At 43.9% G+C, this 22,011-nt stretch overlaps 1 protein-coding gene across 1 annotated transcript in view; it reads right to left on the bottom strand.

The window, feature by feature from the left end:
- LOC124253369 (ras GTPase-activating-like protein IQGAP1) overlaps positions 1-22,011 on the bottom strand; it is a 168,804-nt gene that overhangs the window by 39,745 nt on the left and 107,048 nt on the right. Inside the window, 10 exon segments of the mRNA XM_046687119.1 lie at positions 4,772-4,914; positions 5,152-5,319; positions 6,253-6,343; positions 8,606-8,769; positions 9,926-10,007; positions 10,349-10,512; positions 10,855-10,894; positions 17,225-17,284; positions 17,286-17,389; positions 21,832-21,925. Coding sequence (XP_046543075.1) covers positions 4,772-4,914; positions 5,152-5,319; positions 6,253-6,343; positions 8,606-8,769; positions 9,926-10,007; positions 10,349-10,512; positions 10,855-10,894; positions 17,225-17,284; positions 17,286-17,389; positions 21,832-21,925 — 1,110 coding nt within the window.

The following is a 22,011-nucleotide window of genomic DNA, read 5'->3' as shown; positions in this document are numbered from 1 at the left end:
TCGGTTGGGCCAATCCGATCGTAACTGATGATCGATTATGAAATCACAACCAATTCCCACCACTATTAAGTCTGTTTGCAGTGAAAACGTACCGATGAATTTCACTTTAAACAAACAAGTAAATCAAATTAAGTGAAATTAAGATTGCGAATCCTCATTATTTTACCTTGCCAAATTAACATATAAACCTTAGAAGTTTATTCAACTTAGGATAAAAGTTGTTTAACAAACAATCATAGTTTCAAATCGCTGAGTTTCTGTAATACCCTTGGTATTTACGCTGGCGGCAGAAACGCATATGCGTTGAGGCCTTCCCAGGATATGCTTAGAGCGTCCGTTGCCCACGCTTGTGGATCTGGGACTGGTGAGACGAATGTTGTTAGCTGATTGTTGAAGCGAGTGGCGAATAGGTCTATTAATGGAGCTCCTATTTCCATGACAATCTGAGCGAAGATTGCTGGGTGGAGTTTCCATTCTGTTGGTGATGGTAGATTTGGCCGAGAGAGTGCGTCTGCTAGTACATTCTTGGCTCCGGGAATGTGGCATGCTCTCACATGTATGTTGAGATCGTCGATCATGTCGAACAGTTGAAAGCTTAGGGTTAGTAGGTTCAATGATCTTGTTGAGCCTTGCTTGTTTATATAAAACGCCACTGTTGAGTTGTCGGTGTGTATCATGAGATGTGCATTCTGTAGAATGGTGCTCCAATGACGTAAGGCGTTGATTACTGCTTTCATTTCGAGCATGTTGATATGCAGCTTGCTCTCTTCTTGGCTCCATAACCCTGCTGTCGTTTGGTTGTCGAGATGAGCTCCCCAACCTTGCGTCGACATAGAGATGGGTCTTGAACTCCGTCTCTGTTAAATAGATGCCTTCGCAAACATTCGACCTCTGGGTCCACCAAAGTAGATGAGGTCTGAGGTGATTCGGTAGACCGAAGGGTTGAAGGTCGTCGAGATGAGCGTTGATGAGGACCTGTAACGGGCGTAACTGTAGTCTGCCTCTGGTTGTCATGTCTTGTACTGACGTTAGGAGACCCAACAGACTCTGCCACTGTCGTAGTGTCAACGGAGAGAGTAAGGCTTGAGGGATCGTCTGTTGAATCTTGAGCCAGCAGTCCTCTGGTACCACGATACGGTTCTGTGTCGTGAGGAATCTGATGCCTAGAAATTGCAGGTCTTGTGTAGGTTCTAGGTCCAACTTGAGTAGATTCACTAACCATCCTAAGCTGCGTTAGTAGTTTAATGGTGAAATTCAACTGTAGTTTGAGACACTCTGGATCTTGATCTACTTGAATCCCGTCGTCGAGGTAGAACGCACTGCGTAGCCCTTGACGATGTAGGTAAGTGACGATGGGTTTCGTTATTCTTGTGAACAACCAGGGGGCTGATGATATTCCAAACGGTAGGACCTTCCATTGGTAGTGTAGCCCGTCTAGTGTAAACCATAGGTACTTCCTCAAGTCGGGATGTATCGGGATATGCAGGTAGGCATCCTGTAGATCGATACTGGCCATGTAGTCCATCTGACGAACGAGGTGCAGTAGTTGAGGTAGATGTATCATGCGAAACGTTGGCGGTTTGCGTAGATAATCCCTGTTGAACGTGCTCATGTTGTAGATGAGTCGGAACTTTTCCTTGGAATTCTTCTTGGGCACTAGGAAAACTGGGGAGTAGAAACCTGGTTCGATGTTTACTTGATCCACGAGTTCTATGGCCTGCTTGGTTAGGAGAGATGATACAGCTTCTCATAACTTTGGTAGTTGTTGTGCCTGGAAGTCGAACTTGTGAGGGTTGACTGTAAGCGGAGGCGTGGCCTGTAGTTGGATGCGAATATCCGTGTTGTAGGATGTTGGATACATATGGATCTTGTAGTATTCCCCAGTTCTCCCAGTGCAGTTGAAGGCGTCCACCCACTTGTGAAGGTTGCACAGGAACGGCTGGGGGTGGAAGACTCCAGTCGTTCCGAACCCGACTTTCATCGACGATAGTTGGGAGCCTCTGGGTGTCCTGCCTCTTCCAGATCCTCCTCTGTAGTTGCCAGATGGGCGAGGAAAAGCGTCCTTTCCACCTCTGGTGCCGACCATCTTCCTGTCCCGTGCTCTCTGTAGACCAGGAAATTTGGATCTTCCAGAATATCTCTGTGATGTCTGCCTGATGACGCTGGCCAGAGTGTCAATAGATTTTATCATGAGGACTTCTCTAGAATCCTTGGTGACTACCTTATAGACTTTATCAATTCCTCCAGCGAAGATGGATGGTGTTGACCACGGGGCTGAGTAGAGCGGTGTAGTGAACTGTTCACCCCAACTGCAGTTGGCGAGGAGACCTTGACGACGAGCCAGAGTAAGAGCTGCGGAGATGGATGAAAGGTGTTCCGTCATGAACTGTTGGTCCTTCTTTTGCATAAGGAGGGCCGAGTATACCATTCTGTCGTCTTCTGATGTGGAATCTCGAAATCTAGTGATGAGAGTTTCATTAATAGGCCTGGATCTGTTGAGGCCGAAAAACATCCTTCTGGTCATAGTCTCGACTTGAGCCAGCTTGCGATCCTCTATGCTGTACGCTTTGGCCTTGGCATCGTTGATGACTTTAAAGTAATCGTCGATTTCTTGTGCTTTAAGGAAGGGTCCCATATTATGCGTAGAGAACTTCTTGGCGTTGAACTGTGGCAAGTGCGGCGCCTGAGCTTTAGTGGCTGTCTGGAATGCTGTATCCAGGTTCTGTGGAACCGATGCTATAGGATCAATAGGTGGTAGGGTGATCGTATCTACGTCGTCCTCCTTCATAATGTAGGTGTTAGCGGCATTATCATCCTTAGAGGGCGAAGCCAAGTCCAGGTTGTTGACCATCCAGTACCGTATTTCCGCGTCGGAGAATATGATGCCTCCATCGTCTTCAGTAATAGGATCATTGATGAGAGGCCGATGATACTCTTCCAATGGTGACTGAGGTGGAGTCCCGTCCGGAGACCTTCATGGCGACCTGTGTGGAGACTTCCGAACGTCGTGGTGATCTGTGTGGTGTCCTACGTGGTGATCTGCGTGGAGACCTACGAGGAGATCGACGAGGAGAACGGCGAGGAGATCGACGTGGAGAACGGCGAGGAGATCGACGTGGAGACTGGCCCGACGAGTAGCGTCTATAAGGTGACCTTCGCGAAGGTGAGCGACGATAGCTTCGCGAAGCTCCTGGGGAATCCCTCGATGACCTCCGGGACGAAGATGACTTGGAGACTGTAACTCATGTCCTTCGCGAAGGCCTTCGCGAAGCTTCATCCGAGTCCGCATCTGGGGAGTGACGTCTTGTCCTTCGCGAAAGCCTACGCGAAGCTTCATCTGAGTCCGGGGATGATAGGATCCTCCTTCGCGAACACCTTCGCGAAACGCTGGTCATCGGAGTCCAAGGTAGGTGACGATCTAGAGGTCCTTCGCGAAGGCCTTCGCGAACATTGATCGTCTGGGTCCTTCGCAGAGGTGGGCTGTGACGTCCTTCGCGAAGGCTGGTCCCTCAGTGGTGACTTGGTAGCAGCCGCTACGTTGATGGGAGGTCCCTCAGGGTTGACATCTACGTTGGAGCCTTCGCGAAGGCTTGGGCCCTGGGCTGGTTGTCTCTTCTCCAGTCCGTCTTCCATCAACTTCATAAGTTGTTGCACCAAGTCGTCTGGGACGGTCTGCGAAGCTGTAGGTGCTTACCTATCTGCGTTGGTAGCGACGGGGCCCAAGGGAAGATCGTCAGTCATCAGCGTTGATACATCGGGCTGATTGAGGATCTGCGCAGACGTCACTGTAGCTGAAACCAGCCGTTTCTTGCGACGAACATCGGGTATGATGAGCGGCTGCTCATCATACAGGCCCAGTTCTGTAGCGGGAACAATCTCGGCCGAGAAAGTTCTTGTAGTCTGCGTTGGTTTCTTAGTAGACGCTGCCCTGGGGGTGCGGAGTCTGCGCTGAGAAGTCGATGCCCTCTTAGTCTTAGGCTGCGACGATGGGATGTCTGGTGATGCAGGACGCATCTTGGAGACGGCGGACTGCATCCCACGCCTCCTCCGAAGAAACTTCTAGCGGAACACCAGACAGGAAGGGGTCGTCCGACAGCAGTTGACTTGACAGGGACTCAGCCGCATTATCCATGCCTGGATTTAACTTGCGTGACCTATCTGCTGCGCGTCTCAAGACGCAAAGTAAATATTTGTTAAAAGCAACATTAGATAAATTATTACAATAACTGCAACGTGAACTGAATGAACATGGTACAGTACAACTAGGGCATATTAAATGCGGATCAGCAGCAGAGAAACGTAACTTGCAAACAGTACAGATTTTCATGAACGTAACCTACTGAACAATCACGGCATACACCGCGATTAAATACAGCAGTAAATACGAATAAATATCAAATCATATTGTTGAAGGATACTAGCTAAACCTCTATAAGAGACGTGTAGAGGTAACTACATGTCAAAGGATATAGTGCCGTAGGGAGACACAGGCGCTCTCACATCCTGCTCACTTGGCGAAGAAGGAGAGAGTAAAGCATGTGGGATACGGTGGCGCCGTCTTTCCCGCCAGTGGGAGCAAAGAGGGGCAACTCTTGGTGAGTAGTGATTAGTGATTTTACGCATGTTTCAATTGAAGGGAGCTTCAATAGGGAGATACAAGTGTTCCACTATGTTCGCAAGAAGAAGACAAGCAAAAGAGCATGAGTCAGGATAAGGAAAAATTTACCTTTATTTCAAACTTAATGTGATTCTGTTTCAACGAAGATGTTACCTGAATTTCATCTTTGGTGAGCAGACTGTGATCCTTGACTACGCCATCCTGTCGGTACCACTCATACTCCCCGGTGTGGATGTTGTAGAAGAACTTGGATCCATCCCGCGTTCGGTTCATCATCCAGCCACTGCCACACTCGCCTACATGCCAACAACATGAAACATGCAAACCATTGTTCGATAAATAATAAACATAAAAATAGTATCACTTTAAGCCCCTGCCATATCAATACATGTCCATGCATGGACTGATCTGATCTGTTATCATGAGGTCAGCGGATCATCAAAAATACAATCTTGTTGGATCTGTTACGAAAAATATTGTAGTAATTCTGTAGTGGCCCCTCAGTGCTTTGTGTTTGGAGTTACTGCACCCACCAGCTTGTGACTTCTTGGTCTGTAGGGTCTTCAGGCTGCCCATGTAGGTAGGGGTGCAGTCGGGTGTGACGCTGTGGAGACCCACCTCCGAGTTAGTCAGACCAGACTGTAGACTGGCAACGTCTTCGGCACTGATGGCCTCGTTGATGGCATTCACGCCCAAGGAAACTGAAGAAGTAATTATATGCTAAATGGCTATCCTTGTCATATTAGTAAGGATTTGAAAAACGTGACTGCTTGACTTATAAATGAATATAAACATAAGCATCTGTTGATATCTTCACATAAAGTGACAATCAAGAATACACTGTTACCATTAACAGAAGAGTGAGGGGTGAGTGGGTATTGTTTATCTATTGCTATCATCAATATTATGTCATATTATCTACCTTTCTGCAGCTAAATCGCAACCCTGAACCATTTCTTTTTTAAATCTCCAAAAGCAAAAGATGGTGAGGTGAGGTGCAATTGGCTTTAACGTCATACTTGAGAATATTTCACTCATATGACGACGTGCATGCGTGTGTATGTTTATTCGCGGCTGCTTGTACTAGCCCAGACTGAAGCTGGTTTTATAGTGCTAGCCCACTGAGATACCATGCCACAGTGAAGCATGAATACCCCACTCAGACACATTATACTGACTCCGAGCCGACCAGTCCTTGTTGTACCCATTAATGCCGAGTGCCAGGCAGGGACCAACAAGTACCATATTTTAACGTCTTTTGGTATGACGCGGTCTGGGATCGAACCCGCGACCTTCCACTCTCCGGGCAGACGCTCTAACCACTACACCACGGAGGCGGTCAGCAAAAGATGGGATATTGTAGGGAAGAAACATAAAAGCTTGGGGCACAGTGCAGATTCTATTGTTTACGGAATCTGTATAAACATTATTTTTAACTTTTATTTTTCCCATGTTTTTACATCAAAATACTTTGAAGTGCAATATATTGTATGCCTCAAACTGCGACATAGTATTGTATTGCTGTATCATTACACGAACAACAACCATATGTAAAACTTGATAACACAAAGGCAGCATGAGTGCAAAGATGAAACAGAAAGGGGAGGGTAGAAAGAGATTTAGATGGTGCTCACTCCCGACGCCATCATTCGCATCCTTGTTGGCCTTCTCCACACACAACTGAATCTCCTCCAACCATAGCTCTGCATCCTCATCACCTGTAGCCTGCAACAACATACACATCCTGATTTTAGATTTCTAGTCATATCCGCAGTATTTCAGCCATATAGTAACATAATAGGTTATACATTCATGACACAAATCGAGAATATAAAAACATGTTGAAAAACTACATTAAAAACCCCAAAATCACAGATACAGACGTAAAACCAGCCTGTAAATATAAAACTATAGACAATACAACATATAAAACAAGCTACAAATTGTCAACAACTGAAGATAGATCACCATACTAAGGACCATGGGGTCTTACAGTATGTTTGCTTCCTGCATGGACCCAAGCTGAATTTACTACATCCATTCAGCCACTGGCAATTGTGCTACTTATATATTTACAAAACATATACTGAAAATCTTTCAAACAATTCAATTTCCTTTAATAAAAACAATAATACAGCACTACAGTCATCTGAAACTGCAACAACAAATTATCTAATGAGAATTTTTCTAATGATAAGTCTTTCTGTCCTGAGTGAGTTGAGAGTGACAGAGGTATCTGTTCTACCACAGTGTTCGAGAAAAATCCCACGTGGATCAGGTCACTATCCATCCTAATGATTCTAGGGCACTCTCCCTTCCCCCAGGGATGTGTTGTTGACAAACCAAGACTCAGGTCACTATCCATCATAATGATCCTAGGGCAAGTCTCCCCTCCCCCGGGGATGTGTTGTTGACAAACCAAGACTCGGGTCACTATCCATCATAATGATTCTAAGGCAGTCTCCCTTCCCCCAGGGATGTGTTGTTGACAAACCAAGACTCAGGTCACTATCCATCCTAATGATTCTAGGGCAGTCCCCCTTCCCCCAGGGATGTGTTGTTGACAAACCAAGACTCAGGTCACTATCCATCATAATGATTCCAGGGCAGTCACCCTTCCCCCAGGGATGTGTTGTTGACAAACCAAGACTCGGGTCACTATCCATCCTAATGATTCCAGGGCAGTCACCCTCCCCATGGATGTGTTGTTGACAAACCAAGACTCAGGTCACTATCCATCCTAATGATTCTAGGGCAGTCCCCCCACCCCCAGGGATGTGTTGTTGACAAACCAAGACTCAGGTCACTATCCATCCTAATGATTCTAGGGCAGTCCCCCCTCCCCCAGGGATGTGTTGTTGACAACCCAAGACTCGGGTCACTATCCATCCTAATGATTCTAGGACAGTCCCCCCTCCCCCAGGGATGTGTTGTTGACAAACCAAGACTCGGGTCACTATCCATCCTAATGATTCTAGGGCAGTCCCCCCTCCCCCATGGATGTGTTGTTGACAAACCAAAACTCAGGTCACTATCCATCCTAATGATTCTAGGGCAGTCCCCCTTCCCCCAGGGATGTGTTGTTGACAAACCAAGACTCAGGTCACTATCCATCCTAATGATCCTAGGGCAAGTCTCCCTTCCCCCGGGGATGTGTTGTTGACAAACCAAGACTCATCGGACATACAGGACTCAAAAACAATGTGTGAAAGACATCAAGGGAAGTTGTGAGATGTAAACATGAGACGGATGGTCCCTTTAAGTATTGCGGTTCATATGCATCACACACATGACACGGTGAGCCAATCAGGTCTAAGTATTGTTAGTGGGTTGTCCGTGCTGCATGTGTGCATCAGTCTTGTCTTGTCTTCTGTCCTGTCTAGTCGTCATGAATAAATGTTTTGTGTGTCGCTTGCCACCTTGATTGTTATCCCTTACAAAGTAACTTCACATTGTAAATTGTCACCTTTGACCAACAAATCTCAACGTACTATTTATATAAAGTAGCTACAATAGTCAATGTATGAAATAAGCCAAAAACCCAGCCAGACACCAGGGCTGGTAACTTCAAAATGTTACCAGCCCAAAATGGATTTAACCAGACCAGACACCAAGATATGGTGAATTTACTCAGATGTATGGAATATCTATAAAAAAATTACCAAACCATCAGGCTGGCTAGCTGTAAATTTAGACCGTCCATCAGAAATCTAGCCCATCTTGGGCAGGCAGTCGGTCGGACCTTATTTCATACACTGCAATAGTACATAAATATAGTTACACTGAAGTCTATTGTATGAGTAGTTATGCTCACAGCAACATTGTATCACAACAAATAGAAACCAGGGGGTTTCAGACTTTGTACCCAAGTCGGGAATAGAACACAGGCCTCTTGCTTTATCTGCTTGGCTGAGACACTGTGACAAATCTTTACAAAAATGAGACAAATTCCGGCAAGTGGACTCAACAGACTGTCTGTGATCTCACCTCTGCCTTTTGCTGCTTTTCCTTGAGGAGCAGGGCCTGATACTGGTAAGCCTGTCGGGCGTCGATGCCATGCAGTTTGGCCGATGGTGTTTGTAGGGCCTCCAGCGTGTCTTCTGGCTCCCCTTGTGTAATGACTTCGTTGATCTTGTTGATGGCCAGGATTCCTACAGTTACAAACACTAATATTTGAAAAACAGCACACACAACAGAATGGTATTTGTAAGGAGCAAGCGCTTGCTGTCAACAGTGTCAGCCATATTCCAGTCATATCTAGCAGACATGCCAGTGGATATGATGAGCCGTAATGTCAATATTTACAAGAACGCTAATCGAGACACATTCTGCATCAAAGTCACCATAGTCATATCGTGTGGTGAGGAGTTACGCGTTGGCACTATGCAAAGGAGCTCTAAACTGGTGAACTTGACAGTAATAACACTGAATATTTACATGATCCTTGTGCACCTAATGGAAACATTCCCGTGGCACTTTTCAAGGATCAACTATTTGTTGTCCCGTTACTATTTCATGGACAACTATTACTGCTGGTACTATTTCCCTAACTACTATGTAAGACTTACGGTCATGTTCCTCCTGCACCTGCTGGTACTATTTCCCTAACTACTATGTAAGACTTATATTCATGTTCCTCCTGCACCTGCTGGTACTATTTCCCTAACAACTATGTAAGACTTACGTTCATGTTTCTCCTACACCTGTTCGTACTATTTCCCTAACTACTATGTAAGACTTATATTCATGTTCCTCATGCACCTGCTGGTACTATGTCAGACTTATATTCATGTTCCTCCTGCACCTGCTGGTACTATTTCCCTAACTACTATGTAAGACTTGTATTCATGTTCCTCCTGCACCTGCTGGTACTATTTCCCTAACTACTATGTAAGACTTACGTTCATGTTCCTCCTGCACCTGCTGGTACTATTTCCCTAACTACTATGTAAGACTTACATTCATGTTCCTCATGCACCTGCTGGTACTATTTCCCTAACTACTATGTAAGACTTACATTCATGTTCCTCCTGCACCTGCTGGTACTATTTCCCTAACTACTATGTAAGACTTATATTCATGTTCCTCCTGCACCTGCTGGTACTATTTCCCTAACTACTATGTAAGACTTACGTTCATGTTCCTCCTGCACCTGCTGCTACTATTTCCCTAACTACTATGTAAGACTTATATTCATGTTCCTCCTGCACCTGCTGGTACTATTTCCCTAACTACTATGTAAGACTTACGTTCATGTTCCTCCTGCACCTGCTGGTACCATTTCCCTAACTTCTATGTAAGACTTACGTTCATGTTCCTCCTGCACCTGCTGATGGATGGTCTCCACACCCGTTGAGATCTCGTGGTGAGTTAGCAGGTCACATGGGTTCTGTAATAGCGAACATTCTCTCATGCACAAATATAAATTTACATCAGGGTTAAAATAATAAAGATTAGACTGGTAGTTCGAGACAGATGATTTTATGTAAAGTTCCATCATCAGTTGATTGACCTAATAACCTCCACAGACAAATGTTTTCCGCATTTCCTAAGAAATATGCCTATGGGCAATATTTCAAATAACCCATTCATAAATAATTGCAGATTACATGTTCCTTATGAAATAAGGTTGTAAAAATTGTAATTGTTCTCAACAGACACTCTGCAGTTCCTTGTAACTTTTCTAAACACTTTTCACAAGCATTTAACTAGAGCAGTTATCCCCCTTACCCCAGACTTGCTGTGTTTCTGAGCAGCCAAGTAATCCTGATATTTCTCCATATTGTTCTCATCCACCTCCGGCAGGTGGGCGTCTGGTTGGCAGAGGGCACTGAACGTGTTCTCCGGGCTCCCTGTGTCCACAGCCTGGTTGATGAGTGCCACTGCAGTCAGCACTGGCAACAGATGGAGGATAGTGTACAGTGGCATGTACATCAACAGAAAACACACCCAGTCTGCATACATAGCCACTAACCAAAACCTGAGTCAAGGAAAACAATGTCTGGTCCGTTATGCTCTGCTAATAAAAGTCCGCATAACCCTAAAATGTTCTGAAATTGATGTCAAAAGTCAAGTATTGACTTGGACGTTTTCAGAAGAGACTAACTAGTTACATTTTCACTATGGAGAGTCAACACCAGATGCAAAATGTAAATGTACACCACTTATTCATATCTCGTCAGGATGACCATTCTGTGAAATCTGAACATGGAAGCTACCTCACAATCCAATCTCACCTGTGATGGCTGATGCAATCTCATGGTGCTCAAGGTCGCCCTGAAAACACATCCATTTGGACAGTTAAACAGGGAATGATGTACATTTAATCAGCCTGGCTAGTTATTCTCGAAACTTCTTAAGCCTATTTGTAACACATTAGCTACGATCAAAGTTAAGACTTCTTAGGGCTACGAACATTTCGAGAATAAGGGCCCAGGGCAGGATAATATCTGAACTGACAGAGCCTGAATTATTCCATGTACCAGATGGAGACTGAGAATTTACATTAGCTCTATTCACAATGACATTTTCAAAAGGATTCATGATCAAAACGTTATATTACACATCCTTATCTGCATTTATCCAGGTATTAGCTCAAAGCTGGTTTATTTGTTCCCCAACCAGTGGATATGATATGATGTGACTTCAGCTGTCATTCCAAACTCCCTGGTCTTTTTGATCTGTCTCATTTTGTAGGTATATCTATTGGCTTGAAATGCGTGCATAGGGGCATTATTTCATTCACAGTATTCAAATGTTTGACTGTCATATCTGTTGACTGATTCATTTTGTGTGCACATCATAATTTATTGAAATTATGTAATTTTCTGAATAAAATTGATATTTTATACTTATCCTGACTCATGCTCTTTTGCTTGTCTTCTTCTTCTTGCGAACATAGTGGAACACTTGTATCTCCTATTGAAGCTCCCTTCAATAAAGAATAGACGTAAAATCACTCCTACCAAGAGTAATATCTCTCCAGCCGTTTAGGCGGGAAACTGTGGTGCCACCGTGCCCTCATGCCTCACTCTCTCCTGATTATGAGCCCGACACTTGAATTTGCAGGGAAATCCAAAGTGTCTAGAGGGGAGGATGGGTGGGCTTATTTCATGAGTCAGGACAAGTATAAAATATCAATTTTATTCAGAAAATTACATATTTTTCCTTATCCTGACTCATGCTCTTTTGCTTGTAGAATCCTACGGAAAAGGTGGTGGGAAAAGCACTTTAGGATTTCTTTAGTGAATTTTACGTCATTATATACCCCCCTATGGGAACTTCGTAATGGCAATGTATTTACTAGTAAACTCTGCTGCTGTTGCGACCCTAGCCTTCCAGCTGCCTTAAAATGGGGGGACCACAAAAGTTAACTTTTGGTCCTTACATGTGTTAACATTGTATGTGGATTTTGCGACTCTAACTCTTGATGCAAGCACCAAGTGGAGAAGCGACCCATTCCTGTACCAGTATCCTTACAAGTACTGGGTCAAATTACTTATGCTAGTTGTTAGACGTGCATATGATTTAAGCAGAACTCCGCTGAGTGTAAACTTAGTAAGTTATGCAACAAAAGGGCGAGCCTCCGTCTCAGCGCCTTAGTGGGACTGTCAATTGTTGTGTTACAATAAGTGGGCCAAAATGGTGAATGTAAAAACTGTCCTCAGTGGCGATGTTCTTCAAGTGATGGTTGGCAACCACCATGTCCCATTTCCAGAAGCAGCCCTCCATTATCGTCAATCTCTCAATCCAGAGCATGTATTTCCGACATCCTTGCTGCTGTTACTAAGGTTATCAGGAACAGCGCCTTCTGTGTCAAGAACTCTAATGATGTTCTCTATAATGGTTCGTAGATGTCACTAGTGAGATGTCGTAGAACAACGCTGAGGTCCCATACCGGAGCTTTAAATCTCTGATGTTGGTCCTCCAATTAAAGGGCATAGTAAGGCCAGTAACTCTGGTACTTTGTTAGTTGCACTCGTCCTCATGACGATAACTGCTCTCAATGCCGCTAGGTATGTTGAGAGTGTTGACCCTTTTTACCGCTTCCTTTGTCTAGGTGACAAAGGTAATCCGCCACTTGAGGATGTGTCCCTTTCATGAGTGTGAAGCCGATCCTTGAAGCGTATTTTTGTTTCAAAGCGTCACTACTTGTCATCAGACAAGTTGTGTGACGACTTGCGTAAGCTAGTGTGACCGTTTTTGCTGCTGTGGCGAAATATCCTCTCCAGTTCAAGCATGTCTGATACAGTCCACACGTGTAGCCGGAACACCTCCGGGTTGCCGTGCGCCTGCTTTGTGTGAGGATGTACTAGTAGATTCGTACACTCTGGTAGTTGCAGTAGAAGCAATCCTAGATCTTGTATGAGAATAGGAATCATATTCTCGCTGGTCAAAAGGCGTGCCCTAAATAGTTGTGGGTCTCTTGCCTGACTGATGTCTGCAATACCCTTGGTAATAGAGCTGGTGGATAAACACATAAGTGTTTAGTCCTAGGCAGGAGATGCTTCGCATGTCCGTTGTCCCTGTCCGTGGATCTGATATTGGTGAGATGAATTTTATCAGTTGACCCTTGTGGAGAAGAGGTCTCTTAAAGGTTCAACCATCTCTTATATGATCTGTTTGAAGATCTCTGAATGTAACATCCAGTCTGTTGAGAATGGTTGTGTTGGACAGGTTCTTGGAATGTGGCCTACTCTGCTGTGGACAGTCAGGATGACTGTTATGCTGATCAACTGACAGCAGAAGTCCAGAAGGTTCGCCAACTTTGTTGATCCTTCTGTGGATGTAGACCGTCACTGTGGAGGTGACTGTGTGTACCGTTAGATGAGCATTTTATAAAAATGCTGATCTGGTGGAGCATGGCGTTCATCGCTGCTTTCATTTCCAGCATATGGACATGCAGATTGTCTCTGCTATGGTCCATATCCCAGCTGACACATTGTTGACAAGGTGTGCTCCCACTCTAGGAGAGATGCATCCCCAAGGAGATGCGTCTTGTACTGCGACCCCGCTAATTAGGTGCTTCTGCAACCCTTCTCGCACGGAGTTCACCATATACAGATATGGGTTATCACCTGTCCGGATCTTCCGGTGGTATATTCATGAAGACCAGTAGTGGGCGTAGTTGTAATTCTCTCTGCATGTCATGTCTTGTGCTGACTTGCGAAAACCAACAGGTTCCGCTACTTCGTAGTAAAACGGAGAGAGTAGTGCTTGAGATACAAGAACTTGTATCTATATCCTACGCTTTTGACACCCTTACCGTGTCTGTAAGGAATGAAGCGATGGCCGACTCTGTGCCTGCCATCGTTGCGAACTGTATGTAAACATCGCCTGGCTGCCACGCCCTCGTCTTCCATGATGACAGGAGGGGTCTGTAACCTCATGAAGGCAGCCAAATCACGAAGGTCCAGTCTAACTGGACTGTAATGGAGGCGTTGCTCGCTCGCTGACATGTTGTTGTCACTTGTAACCCATTTCTTGATCTGTGAACTACGTCCGACTTCTGCGCAGGGCGTTGTCCCTCGTGGTCCAATCAAAGCAAAGCATTTTGATTCTTTAGGCTAGCCGCGCTGTGATGTCACCGGTGTAGCAGGAAAATGATCCTTGTAGAATCTAGTACCGTCGTTGATATCTGATCAATCGTCGGTCTTGTCTGTAGTTTTCCGAAGTTACACGAGTGACCACATGTGTCGAGGGTTAAATGATAAACGCACGAATATTTCGGCGCGAAATATTTCGGGCACGTAACATCGATGCTGGGTAGGTTGTTTTCCTGGCTGCTGTGACTCTTACTTTAGTTTTGAAGATAATGCCGTCATCTTTATACATAGGCTCAATTAAACTTTCACGTTGTCAGCTTGTAGACTGCTTACATCAATGAAGCGTCGTAATTGTAGAATTAATGCTGAACTTGTTGTAAATTTCACTCAGGGAATCAGTGATGAGTAATTTCCTAGCTGTAGCAAGGCTGCCGATGAACTCCGTCAGAGAGAATGTCTGCAGATCTGTACGAAGGTGAAGATCTCTATAAGGCCATGAATCTTCTAATGTAGATATATCAATCTATGTGAATCCGTCCTGGATTCCGTCTGAAGATCCGAGCTAGTGATGAATTCTGGCAAAAGTACGTCTCTTGTACTGTATGACCTATCTTCAGTCTGTGTATCGACGAAGATCTTTTCCCTTCTAGGATGACGCTACTTCGTGTCCTAGTTGAATAACCTCGACGATCTGCGTAGTGATCTGCGTGGTGGTCGTTTGGTGTGACTGTATGGCGCCTTGCATGTAGATAATCGTCTCGTAGTCCAGGATTGCCTACCTGGCAATATATACCGAAATGGTGATTCCCGTGATGATTCCCGCCTTGTGGCTGGCCTGTGCGAATGCATTCGCGCAGGCTCGGTGATGACATGTAGCGTTCTGCGGCGTTTCTGTGTTGTAGATTGCCTGCGCGAATGCCTTCGCGCAGGCTTGTAGACGGCATGTGGCGTACAGTAGAGAGACAAAGTACTGCGATGTCTCTGTTTCGCTGGAGACCTGTATGGGGATCTCGTGGAAGTCGGGGAGGAGATCGACGTGGTAAATAGCCCGACGAACTGTGCCTGTAGGGTGACCTGTAGGTACGGGAAGGTCCTGGTGAATCCCTCGACGATCTATGGGACAAAGATGCTTGTATACTGTAGCTGACGTCCTTCGCGAAGGCTCAACTGAGTCCGTACTTGGGGAGTGGTGAGTGGTGCTTCGCGAACGCCTACGCGAACGCTGGTTGTCCGATTCTGTATCCGGGAATGGAAGAATTTTCCTTCACAAATGCCTTCGCGAACACTGATTCCGCATGTGGAGGATGGCAACTGGTCCTTCGCGAACGCTGGTGGTCCGATTCTGTAGCCAGGGATGGAAGAATGGCTTCGCGAACGCTGATTCCACATCTGGGGGGATGGCGACTGTTCCTTCGCGAATAGCTTCATCTGAGTCCGCATCTGGGGAGCGACGTCTTGTCCTTTGCGAAGGCTTTCGCGAAGCTTCATCTGAGTCCGGGGATGGTGATTCTTCCTTCGCGAACGCCTTCGCGCGAATGCTGATCGTTTGTGTCCGCCGCAGGGGATGGTTAAGTCGACCTTCGCGAAGGCTGGCCTGTAGTGTAGATCTGCTGCCAGATGTCACGTTGATGGAGGGTCCCTCAGAGACGACGTCTGCGTTGGAACCTTCGTGAAGGCTCGGGACCTCGTTGTGGGCTGTGACTTCTACTCCAGGCCGTAATGTTGTTCATCTCCTGCATACGGTCCCCCCGGTTTGAAGGTCTGCGGTGATAGTAGCGCTGCCCTTTCTGTGGTGATAGCGACGTGGCCCACAGGACGCTCATCTGTTGTCATCGTAGATACCTCTGGTATCGTGGAGATTTGCGCTGAAGTCACCGTAGCTCACTGGTTGTTACTTGTGATGAACCTCTGGGAAGATGATCGGTTGATCATCGGAGAGTCCCTGTACCGTCAACGGAACAATCTCGGCAGAGAAAGTCCTTGTAGTCTGCGTAGACGTCCCCGTAGAGTTGTCGTCATCTAAGGGGTGTGTAGCCTTCTGTGTAGAGGATGGCGTCTATACATCGTCTGCGATGATTGTAGAGCTGCCCTCTCTGCGTTGATAGCGATATGGTCCGGAGATCGCTCATCTGTCGCCCTCGGACTGCGTGCTGTATCTCTGGGAAGATCAGCAGTGGCTTAACATGAAACCCTCTCGCTGGCATCAGGATGAGGCTTCATTCTGCGTAGAGGATGGCGCTTCTACGTCTGCGTTGAGGGGTTGTCAGATGTAGAAGCCAACGTCTTCGAAGTAGGCGGACAACATCCCACGCCCATCCTCCGAGTACACCTCCGGCAGCTCACTTGATGGTAGTAAGTCGTCTAACCGCAGTAGACAGCTCATGAGGGACTCAGCCAGTTTACCCATGACTTGGAAGTCACCTGGATAGTTGATAGTACGTCTAAGTACGGAGAAAAATTATATATTAATTTGAATTTCAATTAAAAGCTGATAAAGATTACAGCTGTAGCTGGAAGTACATATAGTTGTGCAGCTAGGGCACAATCAACATGGGTCTGCAGCAGCGAACCTAAACCAACAACGAAAATAGGTTATCATGAAATGTAAACAACTGAACAAATACGGACAATACTGTAAATAAACAGTGCTAAATAGGATTAAATATCCAACCATATTGTAGTAGGATACTAACTAAACCTCTATAAAAGTAGAATAGAGGAAAATAACTAATTAATTAAAGGATATAGTGCCGTATAGGAGACACAGGCGCTCTCACAACCTGCCCACAGGGCGAAGGAGAGAGTGAGGCATGAGGGCACGGTGGCACCACAGTTTCCCGCCTAAACAGCTGGAGAGATAACTCTTGGTAGGAGTGATTTTACGTCTATTCTTTATTGAAGGGAGCTTCAATAGGAGATACAAGTGTTCCACTATGTTCGCAAGAAGAAGAAGACAAGCAAAAGAGCATGAGTCAGGATAAGGAAAAATTAATAGTTTACTGCCTTCATCTATTCTGTTGCTCATGCATGGTCCTTGAGAAACGTGTTCCCAATTTCTGACCTGTTTATCTGTCCTGATATTCCTGAACTCCTCCAGATACAACATGGCCGCCCGCCCCCGGGACAACTGGCGGCAGCTGGGCAGACGGGTTCTGTAGGGCTTTCATCACCTGGACAGGGTCATTGCCATTGATGGCAGAGTTGATGGACAGGAGTGCTTGGGATTCTGTGATGTGTAAAGAGGTATTTGTGATAAGAATCTTGGCCAAGTGATGACCACACACAAACAGACAACGCGGTTACATCAGAATCATATCACTGTGAATGACCATACGGACTCGATATATACACTGACTGATCAGTAAGTAAAAGCTTCAGACAGTCCATAGAGAGAGCAGCTGATTGAACTGGATTAACTATTACAGCCCATGTGTATGTTAGCTGTACTGTGGATAAATTACTACACAAAAGGATGACATGATACATGTCATTCTTATAGGTTTTAAGCTTTTATGAAATAATATTTGTGGTCATCTGTAAAACACTGAAATACAACCATGGTAGTAGTGTTGACCAAACTGAAACTCATCAGACAATTGCTGGACTCTGTTATATTGACTTTCAATGGCACAGTTGGTTTTACTTGTTGCTTAAAGAACCACTAAACTTTGTTTTTTGTTACTCTTTTAACCATTACATATGAAAGATTCGTGGTTAGTCGTATGCGGAACACCAAATTTATTCTTTAAAAACTTGAGGTTAATTAATACCGAGCGATTAAAAGTGGCAAAAAAGGCGCCTGCTTCCCTCTCGCCCGCCAACGAAACCACAGACAGGTTACGTAACTCTGTCGCCAGAGCACTGCAGTGACGTCATATGAGGAACGATTTTCAGTTAGTTGTATAGAAAATGTGTAGCACGCTCATCATTTTGATGATTTCTCGACATCAACGATGACATGCCGAATCGTTGCTTTGTCGTCAATTGCTCCTAGGGGTCGGGCGATGGTGTCCCCATGCACAGATTTCCACAGGACCCCGCAGTTCGTGCTAAATCGGTTATGTTTGTGAGTGCGAAGCGAGCGTTGTGGAAGCCTGAAACGATATCTTACTTGTGTTCAGATCGCTTCACGGAAGTTAAAGAATCAAAACTACTTACTAGTTATAACAAGTTTTATGGATAACAACTTCTTTATTTTCGTGAGTGCGACGTTTCGATACAGATTCTTGTACCGTTGTCAAGCAAGAGTGATACATGAAGTGTAGGAGCTGCATATATATACTGTATATAACAATGAAACAACATAATAGACAAAGGAAACAACGGACTTCACTAAACGCAAGCTCACAGAAGCCATTCACATCAAACGCCACAAGCCTACCATCAACCGTGACCAAGGATACTTCATTCCATCTGCTTATGATCCACTCCTCCACCAAGCCCAGTCTATTGTATAAACTTCGCATCCATTGTATAAACATCTCATTGTAACTACATCTCTGGTTTCCATTCACTATCCTTTATGTACTTACTGGCTTCATCAGCTTACTGCTTAGCCAATCGTGGCAATTATGTTGTTTCCTTTGTCTATTATGTTGTTTCATTGTTATATACAGTATATATATGCAGCTCCTACACTTCATGTATCACTCTTGCTTGACAACGGTACAAGAATCTGTATCGAAACGTCGCACTCACGAAAATAAAGAAGTTGTTATCCATAAAACTTGTTATATATTGTACGTCTCAACTTCTAAAATGCCACTCAAACAAGTTACTTACTAGTTGTTGTAAAATATGTATATGATTGATGACCATAAAGATTTTCTATGACACAACTTGTAACATAACGATTTCTTCCTCGGAAGTGAGGTTGTGGTCGAAGTAACAATAATATTGTAAGTAGTATTATATTGACACCCACCTCGCTGCCACGAGAGAAATTGTTATGTTATACGCTATGTCATGCAAAATCCTATTGGCCATCAATAAAATACATATTTTACTACCAGTAGAAAGTAGTTTTGATTTGGTAACTCGGTGAAAACAAACCTAAATACCATTTATCCTCAGACTGGCGGATGTTCCCGATAGGCGCCATTTTTAAAAATAAAAAATCTGTTAGAATTAATGAGATTATAGTTTGTTTTCATCAAGTTAGATAATCAAGACTACTTTCTACTAAATGAAGTTAAATATGTATTGGAATCATAACCAAACGGATTTTGCATGACACAACTTATAACATAACGATTTCTTCCACAGAAGCGAGATGGGGGTCGAAGTCACAATACTGCTTGTGATAAATTTCTTGCTACATTCCCATGGTTAATGTCCGTTCACCAGTATGTAGATACTAGTCAATGCGTCTTTATATTTGGTCTTATATTCCTAATTAGTTTATTATCATACTTGTATGCATTTTGAAACTAAATAAAAAGCAGAGCGATCTGCTGATACTTATAGTGGATTTATAATAGAACTGTAATATCTAGACATTTTATAGTTTGCCAATGTGAATCATAATTCGCACACACACCCTAGTGCATGTTGTCTGACTCATTACACTTCAAGGCGAAAACAATGATTCTGTTGAATGCTACGACAAATGAATAAAATCAAAAAGCAAATATTAAAATTAAAACAGATTAAAGTTATAGGAACAATATCAGGCCATTACCTTGTTCGAGGAATGTATCCATCAATATCCACAAAACTGTTCCAAATGATGTGTCTTTGAACAGTTTAATTTACGAAAAAGTGATAAATCTTTTCAGGTATTGGTGTATAGTCTCACTGGTCACCCAAGATAGCACACCTGGCAACTAATTGCGTAATGTCCGCCTTTCTTTAAAAACAGTAATTTAGTTAGCCAATAATGGGCAATCAATCAATGTATTGCCGGTTAATCCTTTGAAGAAGGACGTTGTTTTACGCAGAGACCGACCACGGCAGAGTGTATTCAGTATAGATTAGTAAATCTACATACATAAACACTACCTTTGACAATTCCGCTGTGTAAGATAAAAGTAATTAATCAATCAGCGTGTTATCGGTTAATCCTTTGATCGATGTTTATAATGTTGAATATTTACTCCAGACACAAGAAATGCCAAATGGGAACCTTTGTCGGGGTAATCTAAGTGTGTTACCACTAATTATAACAAATCAGGCCATTACCTTGTTAGGAATGTATCCATCAATATCCACAAAACTGTTCCAAATGATGTGTCTTTGAACAGTTTAATTTCTGAAAAAGTGATAAATCTTTTCAGGTATTGGTGTATAGTCTCACTGGTCACCCAAGATAGCACACCTGGCAACTAATTGCGTAATGTCCGCCTTTCTTTAAAACAGTAATTTAGTTAGCCAATAATGGGCAATCAATCAATGTATTGCGGTTAATCCTTTGAAAGAAGGGCGTTGTTTTACGCAGAGACCGACCGCGACAGAGTGTATTCAGTATAGATTAGTAAATCTACATACATAAACACTACCTTTTGACAATTCCGGCTGTGTAAGATAAAAGTAATTAATCAATCAGCGTGTTATCGGTTAATCCTTTGATCGATGTTTATAATGTTGAATATTTACTCCAGACACAAGAAATGCCAAATGGGAACCTTTGTCGGGTAATCTAAGTGTGTTACCACTAATTATACCTGTTATAAATTCATTAACTGACCATCAAGTGAATGATGACAAATAACATATGTAGGTTTATACCACCTAACACGGGTTACAACAAGGGAGTATTAATTGCTGTATTGCATGTGAAAACTTATGGGCCAACACTGTTTTGAGAATACAAACAGATTTTTACATGACATGATTAAATAACGAGGTAAAGAAACACAGAAATGGGATCGATTTGGATCAGTCATTATACAAATAGGGCCTAACGACACCAATCGATTTTGACAGAATCGTCTATGAAAACAAGTTGTAACTCGGAAACTAGGCAAAGCAGGAGACAAAATTAAATGACAGTAGATTGTGAGAACATATAGCTTTTATAGTCACGATTTCAGGTTTATACAAGCCTGTAAACAAGATAATTTAACCCCTAAAATGTAGATGAATTCTGCATCGGCCCTCAAAGCTATTCCTCATATGACGTCACAGAGGCGCTCCGCTCTGATTGGTTGAAATTTCGTTCGCGGGTGAGAATTGTGTACTGTTGTAAAAAAGGTCGATTTAAGTCAATTAAAGGTCGAAATGAGTAGTTTTAATGACGGGGTTTCATTTATAACGATGCCAGTTAGTGATTTATGTATTTGTACCCCCTAGGGTTTATGTGACCTTTAACGCCACACTCAACAATATTCCAGCTATATGGCGACAGTGTGTAAATACTTGATTCATAACCAGACAATCGAGTGGTCAACAGCATGAGCATCGATCTATGCAATTAGGATACAATGACATGTGACACCCAAGTCAGTGAGCCTGACCACTCGATCCTGTTAGTCATAGTGGGTGTGCAGTTGGATGTAATGCAGCTTTAGTTCACACACTTTATCTGAATGTTTTGTTTACAACAAAAGCACAACATAATTTGAGTTCGAATATAGAATAGACATATGGATAAGTTAGTTGTAAATTCTAAAATGACACCTTTTTGCGTAGACAGTTTAGAAAAGATAGAGTACAGAGGTGCTTCCTTACTCTGGTACTCGGTGTCGGCCTCCAAGTTGGCTTGGTTGATGGCCGCCTGGATTTCATCCTTGTCCAGCACAGACTCCTCCCCGTTGTTGTTATTCTGTAACATATTGCTGCTATCTGACTCACTGACTGAGTTTGGTTTTACGCCGCTTTTAGCAATATTCCAGCAACATCACGGTGGGG

The sequence above is a fragment of the Haliotis rubra genome, unplaced genomic scaffold (genome assembly GCF_003918875.1).
Source record: "Haliotis rubra isolate DU_JTF1 unplaced genomic scaffold, ASM391887v1 Scf54, whole genome shotgun sequence".
NCBI lineage: Eukaryota > Metazoa > Mollusca > Gastropoda > Lepetellida > Haliotidae > Haliotis > Haliotis rubra.
Note: the sequence above shows the minus strand (reverse complement) of the source record. Positions and strands in the feature narration are given on the sequence as shown.